This window comes from Pelodiscus sinensis, chromosome 9, assembly GCF_049634645.1.
Source record: "Pelodiscus sinensis isolate JC-2024 chromosome 9, ASM4963464v1, whole genome shotgun sequence".
In the NCBI taxonomy this organism is placed as follows: domain Eukaryota; kingdom Metazoa; phylum Chordata; order Testudines; family Trionychidae; genus Pelodiscus; species Pelodiscus sinensis.
The window spans coordinates 65,595,609-65,610,790 of record NC_134719.1 but is presented as its reverse complement, the minus strand read 5'-3'; the positions used below and the strand labels follow the sequence as shown (position 1 = coordinate 65,610,790).

The 15,182-nt window shown below is 44.5% G+C and overlaps 1 protein-coding gene across 2 annotated transcripts in view; it reads left to right on the top strand.

Annotated features, from left to right (window-relative positions):
* The window catches only part of ATF6 (activating transcription factor 6), a 115,852-nt gene that overhangs the window by 21,189 nt on the left and 79,481 nt on the right, over window positions 1–15,182 (top strand). For both annotated transcript variants that reach the window (XM_075937105.1, XM_075937104.1), the window contains exons 8-9: window positions 7,514–7,699; window positions 9,401–9,492. In XM_075937105.1, coding sequence (XP_075793220.1) covers window positions 7,514–7,699; window positions 9,401–9,492 — 278 coding nt within the window. The remainder of the gene's footprint in view (window positions 1–7,513; window positions 7,700–9,400; window positions 9,493–15,182) is intronic.

Sequence of the window (15,182 nt, the reverse complement as noted above, 5' to 3'; positions counted from 1 at the left end):
GTTTGCATTAGTGTCAAAGAATGGCTTGATAGTGGCTGCTTTTCTGTGGCTGGAGGCTTAGTCCTGCATGGTAAGCAGATAAATTATTCCTGGCTAGATTTTGAATTAAGTGTGTTCCTTTAGAGTTAAAAGCACATTTAACAGTCAGTTCAGTAGTGCTCTATGAAGGCCCTTTTACCCTTGTGTATGAAATCACTGGCCACTCATCCCCAGCCCGTGTGTAAGTGGTACCACAGTGCAGTAGGAATCTGGGTATAACTTCGTGCTACCTTGTTGCAGACACTCCCCTTAGCTTGGTGCCCGAGACTGTATACTACTATCTGACAGAGTGGGGTTCAGTTCCTATTCCCAAAAATAATGCTTTCCACTTACATAGTATCTTAAATAAAAGATTCTTAGTCAGGTTCTGTTCTGAGTAGTAACTATGCAAATGGATAGCCCTGTAGATGAGCTGTTGTTAGTTTGTGCAGAATCCCTGGGTTCAATTCCAAATCTTTCTAGGTTTCAATAGTATGGACTTGAAGTGGATGCTACCCCCTGTTGCCTTCTGATGAGTAGTCTGTTTCTATGAGGGCTATCCAGATGGGAGTATGATCTTAACAGAAGTTACCTTTACTACATGCTTTTTTTGAAAAAAGCTTACATTGAATTTGAGTTGTGTACCAAACTCATTTTTTGGTTTCTTGGCATATTCCTTTCTGTCCAGGGGCTGGGCACAGATCTTAAGAAGCATACATAGGATTGGTCCCTGACATTTCCCAGCAGCTTTTTTTCCTCTGTCTGCATGAACCTGAGGGTATTTCATGTGACCTTGCTAACCAGGAGAAAGTAACCATATTAAATATGGGCAACTGCTTTCTCCACTGGATGAATCACTCCTTCCAAATGGATACCGATTTTAGTAGACAAAAGATTCCACTTAGGATGTTTTAAGTGAAATGAGCAGTGTTGATCCTAATAGCATAGATGTCTGGAGGACAAGAAGCCCTTCTAACTAGGGATCCAGCATACTAGAAAATAAAGCTTTGAATTGCAGTCGCCATTCCTGAGCAGCCTGCTGGGAACACCATTTTATATCCCCTTGCTGATAACACTGCAGTGTGCAAAATATGGAAATGTCCCAGTACCAGAGAGAAAAATCACACTTTCCATCTTGCTGCAAGATCTAGTGCCTCATTCTTTAGAAGTTAGACATTTACATTGCTTTTATGATTTCTACAACAGCAATTAAAGAATGTAAACATAAAAGAGGGAGACATACAGTTTAGGCATATAATTATAAGCAATAGCATGAAATAAAGCAAGGTTGAAATTAGCATTTAAATTAGCTGTTAGCACTCAAGAATGGCATCTTGGCTTGCTTGTGAATAGTTCTGAAAACATTTGCTGAATGTGTGATGGCAGTCAAAAAAGCTAACACTATCAGAAACCATCAGGAAAGAAATGGTTACAAAGACAGAAAATAGCATAAAACCATGGCTAACCAGTTTAAAACCTAGTATTTCTCCATATAGTGCACTGTCAACCTGTGGTACTTGTTGCTAGGAATTCTAGGAGAATCATAGAAGATTAGGGTTAGAAGAGTCCTCAGAAGGTCAATTAGCCCTCAAAGCAGGACCCAACCCCAACTAAATCATCTCAGCCAGGGCTTTGTCAAGACAGGACTTAGAATCCCCATCCTTGGAGACTTTTATCGTCTCTCTAGGGAACCCATTCCAGTGCTTTACCACCCTCCTAGTGAAGTAGTCTTGGATGGATATTAAGGAAAAACATTTTTGACTGCAAATTATAAATGGGTTCAGAAAAGAATGAGAAGCTGTTGGAGGATAGGTCCATCAGTGTCAATCAGCCAAGATGGCTAAGAATGGAATTCCATGCTCTGAGGTTTCCTTAAATCTCTGACAGCCAGAAGCTGGGCCTTAGTGATGATGGATCAATCAACAAATTGCTGTCGTCTTCTTCAAATGCTTGTTCATGCTGACTGCAGGCAGGGGTGTGTGCAGTGAAAACTCCCATTGGGATTGGCTGTGGAGCCCCATGGAGTGGTGCTGCAATGGGGGGCATGCAGAAGGCCCTGTGCAATTTAAAAGGCAAGGGCTTCTACTCCTGATACTTTCTAATTTACAAGGCCAAGGCCACACTAGACCTGGGAGGCCTCAGCCAAGAGGAGGTTGAGGTTTCTCATGGTATCCCTGGGCCACCATCATTCCTTCATTGGATCACGGTGACTGTATGCCACCCTGGACGTGAAAGACGCACACTCTCATATAGCTATTCTCCCAAGGCACGGACAGTTCCTCAGGTTCATAGTGAACCACAGCCATTATCCGTGTACAGTCCTCCCTTTTGGGTGGTTGACACCACTATGCATGTTCACCAAACGCATGTTGGTGGTAGCAGCCTTCCTGTGCAAAAAAGTCCAGGTTTATCCATACCTGGGCACCTGGCTACTGAGGGGCCACTCCAGGGAACAAGTTTAGGCCCACATGTAGTTGACTCTGGATATATTAGTCACCTCAATGCGGGTCAGTCCACATGGGGTAATTCTTGACTCAGTCCAGGCAAGAGCCCTCTTCCTGGACCCCAGGTTTCAGACTACGACCAATATTATCAAATCTTTCATGCAGTAGCCAACCACAATGGTAAAGATGTGTCTCTGCCTACAAGGACACATGATGATATGCTCTTATGTGATGAGACATGCAAGGCTACACTTCAGACCACTACAAGCCTTGTTTCCTTAACCTACTGTCCAAATCAGGACATGCTGGATCTGTATTGATAATCCATGAGCAAACAGCTTTCAGACTCCATATTAACGGCAAGGAACTCAGGGCTGTGAGACTAGCCTGCCGAGCCTTGTGCTCACCATGGCCGTGTTCTACAGAAACAAGTAGGGAGGAGCAAGTTCCCTCTCTGTGAGGAAGCCCTGTATCTTTGGGACTTCTGCATAGCCCATTCTGTTCACCTGAAGACTCAATAACTTCCAGGCTGCAGAATAATCAGGCGGACAGTCTCAGCTAAACATTCCTTACTCACGAATGGTCCATCAGATCAGATGTTATCCACTCAATTTCCCTAAGGTGGGGGAGTGCCGGCTGCTTCAACTGCATTTCTAGCTCAGGTCCCAGTTCTGGAAATATGTAGGGCAGGGACCTGGTCTTCAGTGCATAAATTGTGCCATCAAACACCAGGCTAAAGCTGATTCAGCAGTTGGCAGAGCTGTACTCCAATCAATGATTTGTTTTTATTTTCAGACCATTGTTACAAGATGTCAAATAATGTAGGGCCACTGTAAACAGACCTGCCAAATGTTCATTCCCTGTCAGTTTGAGACCTATCAGTTAGACAGTGTTTAATCCATTTAATGTGTGCCATCTTGATTTTATATTCTAGTTTTTAATCAAAATGCCATACTGTATCCAGTCAAGTACCTTACAGAAGTCTACATATATTACTTCAACACTATTGCCTTTATCAGCTAAACTTGTAATCTCATTTAAAAAGTCAAGTTAGTTTGACAGGATCTGTATTTCATAAGCCCATGGTGATTTGGATTATATTATTAATGTACATTAAATACATTACATTATTAGTCAAGTCCCATATCAGCTTATCTATTACCTTGCATGGTAATGATGTCCCACTGATATATGCCTATAATTAGTTGTCACCCCAATTGTCCTTTTAAAATATTGGCACATTAGCTTTCTTTCAGTATTCTGGAGCTTCTCTGGTGCCCAAAGACTTATTGAAAACAAACAGTAACAAATCATCAAAGCCTGAGCCAGCTCTTTAAAAAGTCTTGGATACAAGTGATCTGGACTTACTGATTTAGAAATGTCTGAATTTAGTAGCATCTGTTTATCATTTACTAGTGAAATGGAAAGAGTGTTATTGCCATATGATGAGACTACATCACATCCCTTCCCCATCCCATCTAATTCTGAACAGAAGTATGTATGGAACACCTCTACTTTTTCAATGTTGTTGTTGATCATTTCTGATTCCATTTAATAATGTACCAGTACCATCATGAAGATTATTTTTGTTCTTAAATATATTCAAACACATTTTTGTTGTCCTGTTGGTTGTAGAGTTCTCCTAGTGTTAGTTTAGCAGCCAACATAACCTCCTTCCAGTGTCGCTGCTTGTGCATCTCTGCTGTTATCTACAGGATAAAAGTGTAGTGTATTGGTAGCTTTGGTTTGAGACACATAAAATAAACTGGTGGATATGCTGAAATGAATAATCCTGCACAGGCCCTTAGGGAAGTGCTGGTTGGGGCTAAAATCCATTTCTTCTCTTTTTACTTCCAAGATTCCAGACCTTTTATCTAAATAAATAAATAAGACATTTAATGTTCGTTGACTAAAATACCATATGGCTCAGAAAACAAAACTACGTGTGTGGATGTGGAATATGTTGTATCTTACATGGCTAGTACAGTTTTCTGAACTCTGATTGTCTGAGATTTGGGTAGCTGAAGCTTTTTCCGCTTCCAGATTGTATCCTATCCAAATGGCTTGGTTATCAAAAAGTTTCCCTAAAAGTTGTTAAATGCTTTCAAAACCTGATGTGTTTTGCAGTATCTGAAAAGTTTCAGCTATAATCAGAAAGGTGTTTGTGCACAAAGCTCCATACTTATGGAGATTTTACACACCCCATTCACTTCTCTCCCCTCCCCAATTTGGAATAAGAACAAACAACTTCTTTTTCATAGGCTTGTCAGTGGCAGCAGACTAGACATATTATAAATGATCTTTACAGAACACAGATCAGCAGGGAGAGAAGCCAAATCCTTAGTGCATTGTGACTTGTTTTCTTGGTTTCTGGAGCCCAGCTGCAGTATCATGAAGGAGAATATAGTAGTGAAATGTTAGTCATGTGGCTTCTTCAGAATGATGGAATGACAGTTAGTGTCTGCAAGGAAAACTGGCTGCAAAAGCTGCACAGCAGAATATTGTAGTTTTGAGAGTTATCTTCAGGAAGGAAAGAGTAAAGCTACCAAAAATATCTTTAACTTTGTCTCTTGTAGTTCATTGAATTACAGAAGATTAGAGTTAGAAGAGACCTTAGGAGGTCAGCTAGTTCAATCCTCTGATCAAAACGGGACCAATCCCAAGTTTTTGTCAAGCTTGGTCTTAAAAACCTCCAAGGGATGGAGATTCCACCACCTACCGCATCAGCCAATTCTAGTGCTTCACCACCCTCCCAGTGAAATAGTTTTTCCTAATATCCAACCTAAATCTCCCCCACTGCAACTTGAGACCTTTGCTCCTTGTTCTCTCATCTGCCACCACTGAGAATAGCCTCTCCCCATCCTTTTCGAAAACCCCCTTCAGGAAGTTGAAGGTTGCTATCACATGCCCTCTCACGCTTCTCTTCTGTATATTGAATAAGCCCAGTTTCCTCAGCCTCTGTTAATAATAATCATTTCCCTCTGAGGGACTCTCTCCAATTTGTCCACATCCTTTCTGCAGTGGGGGACTCAAAACTGGACACAGTACAGGCAGTCCCCGAGTTACACGGATACGACTTATGTCGGATCCGCAGTTACGAACGGGGCTTTTCTCGCCCCGGAGGATTGGAGCGGCGGGACGCCCAGATGTGCTGCAGTCCCATCGCCCCCGTCCTCCAGGGCGAGAAAAGCTGTTCCACGTCTCCCTGGTCTGCTGGGGGGGGAGCCCCCCCCCCAGCAGACTAGGGAGACACGGAGCAAAGCCTTGGAGCACGCCCGCAGCGGGACAGCCCGGTCGCGCTTGGGCTGACCCGCTGCGGGCGTGCTCCGCGGCTTTGCTCCCCGTCTTCCTGGTCAGCAGACCAGGGAGACGGAGCAAAGCCGTGGAGGACGCGGGCGGTCCTGCCACCCGCGTCTCCCTGGTTTGCTGGGGGGAGGGGGGTGCAGCTAGTGCGCCCCCCCCCCCCCCAGCAGACCAGGCTTTTCTTGCCTTCGCCTGGGGTAGAGCAGCTGGGGCGCTGCCAGGTTGGTCCCGCAGCGCCGCTCCTCGGCGCTACTGTACCAACCCGGCAGCACCCCAGCTGCTCTGCCCCAGGTGTCTCCAAGTCAGCCGCTGCTGAAACTGACCAGGGGCTGACTACAGGAAGCCTGAGGCAGAGTTGCTCTGCCCCGGGCTTCCTGGAATCAGCCGCTGATCAGTTTCAGCAGCAGCTGACTTGGGGACACCTGGGTTTCTTAAGTTGAATCCGTATGTAAGTCAGAACTGGCGTCCAGATTCAGCCGCTGTTGAAACTGATCAGTTTCAGCAGTGGCTGACGCCAGTTCCAACTTACGTACAGATTCAACTTAAGAGCAAAACTACAGTCCCTATCTTGTACGTAACCCGGGGACTGCCTGTACTCCAGATGTGGCCTCAGTAGTGCTGAATAGAGGGGAATAATCACTGCCATTGATCTGCTGGTCACGCTCCTACTAATGCAGCCCAATCTGCCCTTAGCCTTCTTGGCAGAAAGAGCACACTAAATCATATCCAGCTTCTCATTTAGTGAACCCCCAGGTCCTTTTCTGCAGAACAGCCACTTAACCAGTAGCACTGCATGGATTTTTTTTCCATTCTAAATGTCAGACTTTGCATTTGCTGAACCTCATTGGATTTTTTTAAAAGATGGGTTAGCCTTTTTCTAGTCATCCAGGAGCACTCCCAGCCAATGGCTCTATCACATTAGCCAGCTCTCTCAGACCCTCAGAGGCTTAGATCCAGCCTCATGGACTTATGCATATCTAAATAGTCCTTAACCTGTTCTTTCACCAATGAGAGCTGCTCCTGACTCCTCATACTGTGCTGTCCAGTGCATTAGTCTGGTGCTCTGTGACCTTCCTGATTACATCCCTGCATGCTCGAGCAATATTAACTTTCCACTTCTTACAAGCTTCCTTTTTGAGTTTAAGATCACTAAAGATTTATCTGTTAAGCAAAGCTGGTTGCTTGCCATATTTGCTCTTCTTTCTATATATTGGGATGCTTTGTTCCTGTGCCACCTTTGAAATACAGCCAGCTCTCCTGGATTCCTTTACCCCTCATTAGTCTCCCAGGACATCTTGCCCATCGCTTTCCTGAGGGAGTCAGTCTGCTTCTCTGAAGTCCAGGGTCCGTATTCTGTTGCTTTCCTTTTTGCCTTTTGTCAGGATCCTAAACTCAACCATCTCATGGTCACTGCTGCCCACATTACCACTCATCTCTACTTCCCCTACCAGTTCTTCCCTGTTTGTGAGGAGCAGGTCAAGAGGAGTATGACTCTTAGTTTCCTCCAACACTTGCACCATGAAGTTGTCCATAACCCTCTCCAAAAACTTCCTGGATTGTCTATGCACAGCTATACTGCTCTCTCAGCAGATATCAGGGTAATTGACGTCCCCCATGAAAACCAGGGGCTTAGACTCTGGAAACTTATAATTTGCACCAAGGTCAGAGCAGAATTTGTGGATGAGATGACTGATGTGCAAGTAGGTTAGTGTTCCCCATTTTCACCAGACTGCTTGGTCCCCATCTAGATTAACATCCTGAGAAGACAGCAGCGAATGATCAAAAACCGGGAGTCAGCGTGCCAGTCGCGCAGAAAGAAGAAGGAATACATGTTGGGGCTGGAGGCAAGGCTGAAGACTGCCTTGCTGGAGAATGAGCAGCTCAAGAGAGAGAATGGCACACTGAAGAGACAGCTGGATGAATTGGTGTTAGAGGTAAGAAGTGGTAGGGCAAAATCCATACAGTTCTTTGTTCAAAATAAATTACCTTGTGTTGGTACACACATTATAATGGCATGTGCCAATTGCTGGGGCAATAGAGATGGCTGTTATCAACTTCTCTTTGCTAATAGTTTAAAATAATGTACACACTCATTATATTTCCCCTTCTTTTTCCCTCACCCACTAGTCTGGAGTCAGAGTCCCCCCCTCCTCGTAGATGCATCATTTCTGGATTAAATTGGTTTACTTACCAAAGTAATTACCATTGTTAATTACATTGGTATTCAAAGGAAGCTCCACGCTAAAGTAAGTGATGTGCTTCTCACATGCACTTATGCACCCTTCGTGTCCTCCTTCAGGGCTGCTAGCAAGGACCACCGTGATCATCTGGTCTATCCTTTGTAATACAGGCAGTAGAACTTCTGCGGATAATTCCTAGAGCAGATCTTTTCAGGAATTAATCCAGTCTTGATTTTAAAGTGTTCACCCCACCCCTGTGCTGCTCTTTATTTTTCTGTTTCCTTTGATTGGGAGGGGTTTTCTGCTTTTCAAGCCATGATTGCAACAGAAGAAACTTAAGTTACACAGTCCTAGTCAATTTCCCGTTATTGGACATGCTGTGCTTGGACATGCTGTGTGCAGGAGATGGACTTGTAGGAGTCTCTGCTCTCTTTGGCATGGAAGAATGGAGAAACAATTTGCAGGGCCGAGTCAGGACTGCGGATTTCAGTGGCATAGTTTCCAAATGTTAACCTCGTTACATAATTCTCATTACACTTCACTTTCGTTTCCTTTAGCAACTGTTTGCAGAGATTAATTAAAAAGAGATTATTCTGGAGATGTCCTTAAACACGTCATTCTCCGGCAAGGGTGACTCTATTTCAAAGCAAACCATTGAAAGGTGCCTCTAAGGGGCTGAGAAAGCAAGTGTTGGACTGTAGTGTTCAAATGATATGTGAAGGTGGCCTGGGAAACTCTCCCTTTTCTTGCAAATAGTTTCACTTCACAAAATAGCCAGGCTTATAGTCCTCCTTGAACTTCATGCATCTCATCCCTGGAGGACTCAGTGTTGTAGTTTGGGAGTTCTTAAATGTAAGAGCCAAAGTAGTTGAATTTTCAATCAAGGAGTTTTTCTTTTCCTGATTGACAGGTATTAGAGCGAGATAAGGTTAATTTAAAAACAACTTCCCCTTCAGTTAGAAGTGGGAAAGATAAGAAGGAGGTATGCTGCTGGAGGTTTGGTAGAAATGGATTCAGTTCCTGACTCTGCCAAAGACTTCCTAATGGCCTTGGGGGAAGTCATTATGGCCCTCATCTCCCCATCTGTAAAATGGCTATAATAGGCCTGCTGGGTTTTTTATGGGGGGCGGGGGAGGAGGATTTATAAATTACAGACTGTGAGGTGTTCAATACTCTGGTGAGGGGAGACAAAGTTTTAGTTTCTTGTTGCTGAAAACCTACTGGTTGTCCACATGAGTTTTGGGTAGATAGCCTTAATTCAATGTAAAAAAGGGACGAGATTTGTTTTTAAATAGGCCAGGCTGTGTTCCTACATCTTTATGAAAAAAGAGGAAACTCATTTTTACCACCAAAGATCTACACTCTGCAATTAACCCTTAACATAAAAGGCAACATCAGGAGTTAGAGCTTCAGACCCTCACTTACATTGTCTGTGTGCTCTGTCTCTCTGTTTAGAACCAGAATCTTAAAATCCCATCTCCCAAGAGAAGAGCTGTGTGTGTGATGGTGATATTGGCCTTTATAATGTTGAACTATGGTCCACTCAGGTAAGCTGTCTTCAAGCTCTCTTCCTCCATTTCCCCACAACAGTACAATGAATTATTGATTTGAATCCATAGCCTTGATTCTCTTCTTCCTCCATTCACCTCCCCAAGTTTATTTTCTACCTGACTCTTCAATACATGTATATGTGTATGTTGGTGGGGGGAGGCCATGGGCCGTCTTCACACTAAGGGGGCTTCTCGTGCATGGACAGTACGTGAACCAAGCATACTGTCCAGGGTCTGGTTCCTACAATGTGACCAAATGCAATCTAATGAGTTTGCTGTGTAACTTGGGATGCCCTGCTAGGAATTTGACTCTGACACTTAAATTGCAGTTGATAGTGCTCACAGTGGAGTTACCCAAACTTGGTATACAGTTTGCAAAGTACTTGCATTAATTTTTGCTTTTAAAAATTAAGCGTATGTGACCATGATATTTGCATCTTCCTTTGACTTACTAGAAACTTCTTGAGTTTGAGCTCGCTACAACTATGGGGGACAGAAGCTGGATTTCACTGGCCACGCTGGGTAGTACTTTGGGCCCCTCTTCTAGAGGGGGCCTGAATCTCTGCTGATGTTGCTCTGAAGTGGCCCAGCAGATGGTGCCCTCATCAGGATAGTAGCAAGGAAGAGCTGGGTAGAGAGAGCTCTTGGCATTGTGGCGTTGTGTCAGCAATTTGTTGGGAAAGAAACAACTTTATTCTGGTGTTTTCAAGCATTGTCAACTGATCATTCATCCTGTGAGAGGGGAAAAAACCGACCTCATATTCAGAGATTATCCCATCCCCAGAAAACGTTTATAGAGGCATATGTTTGTTGGGATGATATCACTGTTGGCTTGTGTGTGCAAGTTACTAGACCATCAGCGTTCAAGAATCTAAATGCACAGGACTTGTTGAGCCAGATTTACAAGTGAAATCCCAGTTAAAGTTCTTGGCAATAACGGATTTCCACATTTATCAACTTGACACACAAACTGGAAGAGTAAAACATTGCTAAATACCAGGTGCTGTAGAATGTCTGGAGAACTAGAGTCATTCCAGAGACAAGTTCAGTGTTGCCCCCCTCTCACCCCCATTGTCTAATTTATCCATGTTTCTGAAAAAAGGTCTGTGCCAGGTAGTTGGTTCTCCGGTCTTAGTTCCTTTGGATTCATTTCCATATTTTAAACGATGGCTCGTGGATTAGCAGCTCAGTGCCCAACTGCAGCCTATAATTTCTCTTCCCGTGTAACTGAAGAGGGAGGATAGAGATGATCAGCTGCTGTCAACATACAAGTGGTCAGCCTTGTTGCACTTCCTCAGACCTGCTGAGGAACAAACCTGGACAATGGGTGGACTGGAGCAGTATTGCTTTTGGGATGGTTTATTGGTACATATTCTTACAAACAGGGCTCGACAAACTGCTGTTAGATTTCAGCTGGTCGCTCTGTGCACCCCATTCACCAGCGCTGCACGCATGCGCCTTGCCGGGCTGGCAAGTAGCTCTTGCTGCAGTTTGTCGAGCCCTGCTTGTGAGTAAAGTGATACTCACACACACACATATCATTCATGCTGGCAGTTTGGAAGTGGGCTGCAAGTGCAGTATAGGTTACTTTGGATTTCACTAGTGGCTGGAGTGCTGGCCAGGCGTCAGCTTCCCGGAGACTCGACAATAATGCTTCTTGGGAGATCCCTTCGTATCTTCAGGAGGCTTTACTCTCTCGAGGCTGGTTTCTGTTGTGATGTTACATCTTGTCCAAGAGAGAGAGTGATTTTTCTGGCCACTTCTCAGTTAATTTAACTGCTTTCCAGGGTCTTTGTCTGCCTTAAAAGGTGACAGATCCTAAACTGCCTTTGATTGGTTACATGCATATTCATAAGCAATATGGTTTCTAAGCAAAGATGGGCCTCATGGCCTTGAATAACAAGAACTTGCATTGTTTGACATACTAAAGATAACGTACCAAAGACATGATAAAAAGCTTAACATAAATTGTAACTAAGAAAGCCAAGGTCAGGGAAGAAGGGAAAAGCAGAGGAGTAGGTCTAGATACCAGTGGAGAGAAGGGAGGAGGGTTATGTGTGACTGGTTGCAAGCCTAGGGTGGTGGGGATCCAGTGGTTAGCTCTGCATGCACCTGACAGCAGTGGCAGCCAGCCAAAGGTAGTAGTGCTCTCTGGTAGTTAGTTCTGGGTGACAGGGCTCCGGCAGCTAGCTCCAGAGTTCAGCCCTCGGGCAGCAGAGGGGCTCAGGCCATCAACCACAGGATGGCAACTGTGAGCCCTACCCATCAGCATTGGGAGATGGTGCTTAGGAAGTTAGTCCTGCCCATCAGTTTGGGGCAGCTGTCAGCCCACACTGGTTAGTCGAGGGCTTATTTCCCACTGTGCTCCACTTAAGCTGGTGTAATTGGCCTTGGTAGCAAAAGAATGGTAGTGTTGACACCGAGGCAGTTGAAATACTGTGGTGGCTATAGATCCACCTAATTTAAGTTGACTTAAGTGTAGATAATCCCTCAGACTTGTTCAGAGGTCTGTCCCTTGCTGTAGATTCTGTCTTACTGCCATACCAAGTGGCAGATCAGTATTCTTACCTTATCTATTGACCAACCTGGCGCTTCAGACCAAATTTCCCAGCAGAGAGCAGTATTACCTCTCCTTTTTCAGGAATGGCATTTTTGCTAGGGATGTTTCCTGATGAGGATAATCCACCACTCTACTTCTCTCCTCCAGCATGGTGGAGTACGCTAATGGCCAGCAAGTACTCTGTCTGCAAGGAGACCTTTCCGAATCCACAGATGCTCCCAGCCTGAATCTGACTTACTGGGGCCTCTGCATCTCCCATATCAGCTGAGTCTTGTCTGCCAGGGTCACCTCCACAAGAGAGGCGCCATCCTTATCCACAGGGCTTGACAAATGGCAGCAAAAGCCGCTCACCAGCCCCGCACTGCACATGTGCAAGAGCCACATTGTGCATGTGCGCACCACCAGTAAACGGCACGTGCAGCTGAAATCTACTCGCCACGGGTGAGTAGATTCTGTAGTTTGTCGAACCCTGCTCATCCATGTGTGGGATGAAGCAGTTAACTCATCCTCATCAATTTGATCTGAGGAAGTGGGTCTGGCCCACGAAAGCTCATCACCTAATAAACCATCTTGTTAGTCTTTAAAGTGCTACATTGTCCTGCATTTTGCTTCAGCTACCCCAGACTAACACGGCTACATTTCTATCACTATTCATCAATTAGTGATACTTTGCATGTAATTTCCTCCTTACCCAAACCAACTCAGAGGGAATATTTCACCATCTTTTTTCTTACCCTCAGGTAGGACATGGTTTGTCAGTAAGAAACATGGTGATCCTTTTCATTCCTTTCAAAAGGAGGATCTGTGCTCCCTCATGGATGTTCTCTGCATTTCTTCCACAGTCTTGTGTCTGAGTTTGGAGACCTTCCCATAAACTAAGACCCATTGGAGAGCACCATTCAGGAAAAGGATTTCATCCCCAGACCAGGGCAAAAATCTTCACTTCAGAAAGCAAAAGACAAGCAAAAACTCCAGCCAAAGTCACAGAGAAGATAAGATGCATTTCAGGTCCTTTTACTTAATTTCACTTTAGATCCCCAGCTATAGAAGGGAAAGCTTTCAAAGGAGGAGGGGCAGGCCTTTCTCTGGGCATGTTTGAAGACAGATGAGGAAATATGTGGCCCTATTGAGATACAGCAAGAAAGAGAGCAAGAAGGTAAAGGGCAAATATCTCCCATATGATCTCTGCAACAGAAATTGCCATTCCCCCATTGCTCCTTCATGGAAATGATTTCTGAAAGAAACACTCCTGATAAAAATCATAGACGATTAGGGCTTGAAGAGACCTCAGGAGGTGTAGTCCAACCCTCCTTGCTCAAAGCAGGACCAATCCCAACTAAACCATCCCAGCTAACGTTTTGTGAAGCCTGACCTTAAAAACCTCTAAGGATGCAGAGTCTATCATCTCCCGAGGGAGCCCATGCCAGTGATTCACCACTCATCCAGTAAAATAGTTTTTCCTAATATCCAGCTAGATCTCCTTCACTGCAGCTTGAAGCCATTCTTGTTCTGTTGTCTGCTACCGCTGTGAATAGCCTGGCACCATCTTTATGAAGGTAAAGACTGCTATAAAATCCCCCATCCTCCTCTTTTCTGCAGACTGAATATGCCCATTTTCCTCAGTCTGTCCTCAAAAAGCATGTGCCCAGCTCCCTTATCATTATCATAGTCCTCCACGGGACTATGTCCAATTTGGGCACATTCTTTCTGTAGTGGGAGGCCCAAATAATAATCAGGTCCCACAATCTGCTGGCAAAGCTCCTCCTAACGCTGATCACCCCCTGTATAAGAACGTAAGAATGGTCGTACTGGGTCAGACCAAAGGTCCATCTAGCCCAGTAGCCTGTCTGCCGACAGTGGCCAGCGCCAGGTGCCCCAGAGAGGGTGGACTGAAGACAATGATCAGCGATTTGTCTCCTGCCATCCCTCTCCAGCCTCTGATGAGCAGAGGCCAGCGACACCATTTCTATCCCCTGGCTATAATAGCCTTTTATGGACCTAACCTCCAGGAAATGATCTAGCTTCTCTTTAAACTCTGTTATTGTCCTAGCCTTCACAGCCTCCTCTGGCAAGGAGTTCCACAGATTGACTACACGCTGTGTGAAGAAGAGCTTTCTTTTATTAGTTTTAAACCTGCTACCCATTAACTTCAGTGTACTGCAGTAGGTGTATTTAAATAGTACTACTTTTAGCCTTCTCATTGCCACTGAGTTGTAATTGTGGTTTCCAAAGTAGTAATAATGGAGTATTGTCAATTCTTTGAGTAGTAGGATATCTGTAGTTAGGGCTGCATAATAATTCCATTCTAATACCATATTCCTGTTTTCCGATGCTCTCATCAGGTAGGCAGATGGCAAGTGGGATGGGATCTGGGGCTAAAATAGGAAAAGAACAAATTAAGACTGACTTAGACAAGTTACAAGTCTGCAAATTGGCAGGGCCTGATTAATGCACCCTAGAATACTTGGGGAACTGGCTGAAGAGGTCTCTGAGACATTAGTGATTTATCTCTGAGAACTTCTGGAGGACAGGAAACACTGGTGACCTCAGGACTGGAAAAAACAAATACACTGCCAGTCTATAAAAAGGGGAAAAGGACATTCCAGGGACTTATAAACCAGTCTGCTTAACTTTGGTAGACAGAAAAATAAGGGAGCAAATAAATAATTTGTAACCACCTAGAAGAAATAAGGTAATAAACAGTGAACATGGATCAACCTAATATCTTCAACAGTTAACAATCCGTGGGGGGGGGGGGAGGACACAATGGTTGTGATATCTTGACTTTACTAAAGCCTTACCTCTGCTGCAGCGTTTAGTTTATAAAAGCAGCTTTTCACTACAAAACAATGAAGGTGTACATGCTATAATGCCACTTACGGCAACAAAACTCTTCAGTGTTGGGGACCTAATAAAATAACCTTGATGAGGGATGTAGGGCTTTCTGTGCAAAAGTTTTGTGGATCAAGTGCCAGTGTAGATGGTGCCATTCTTTGTTGACTTAACTGGCCTCCCCCAGTATCCTACAGTGTCCACTATGTTCAGTGTTTTGAAGTCAGGTGCCCTTCAGGCATGTACCTCTCCCCTTTCAAAGCTCAAGGAAGCTTTGATATTGCTCAGCATGGAG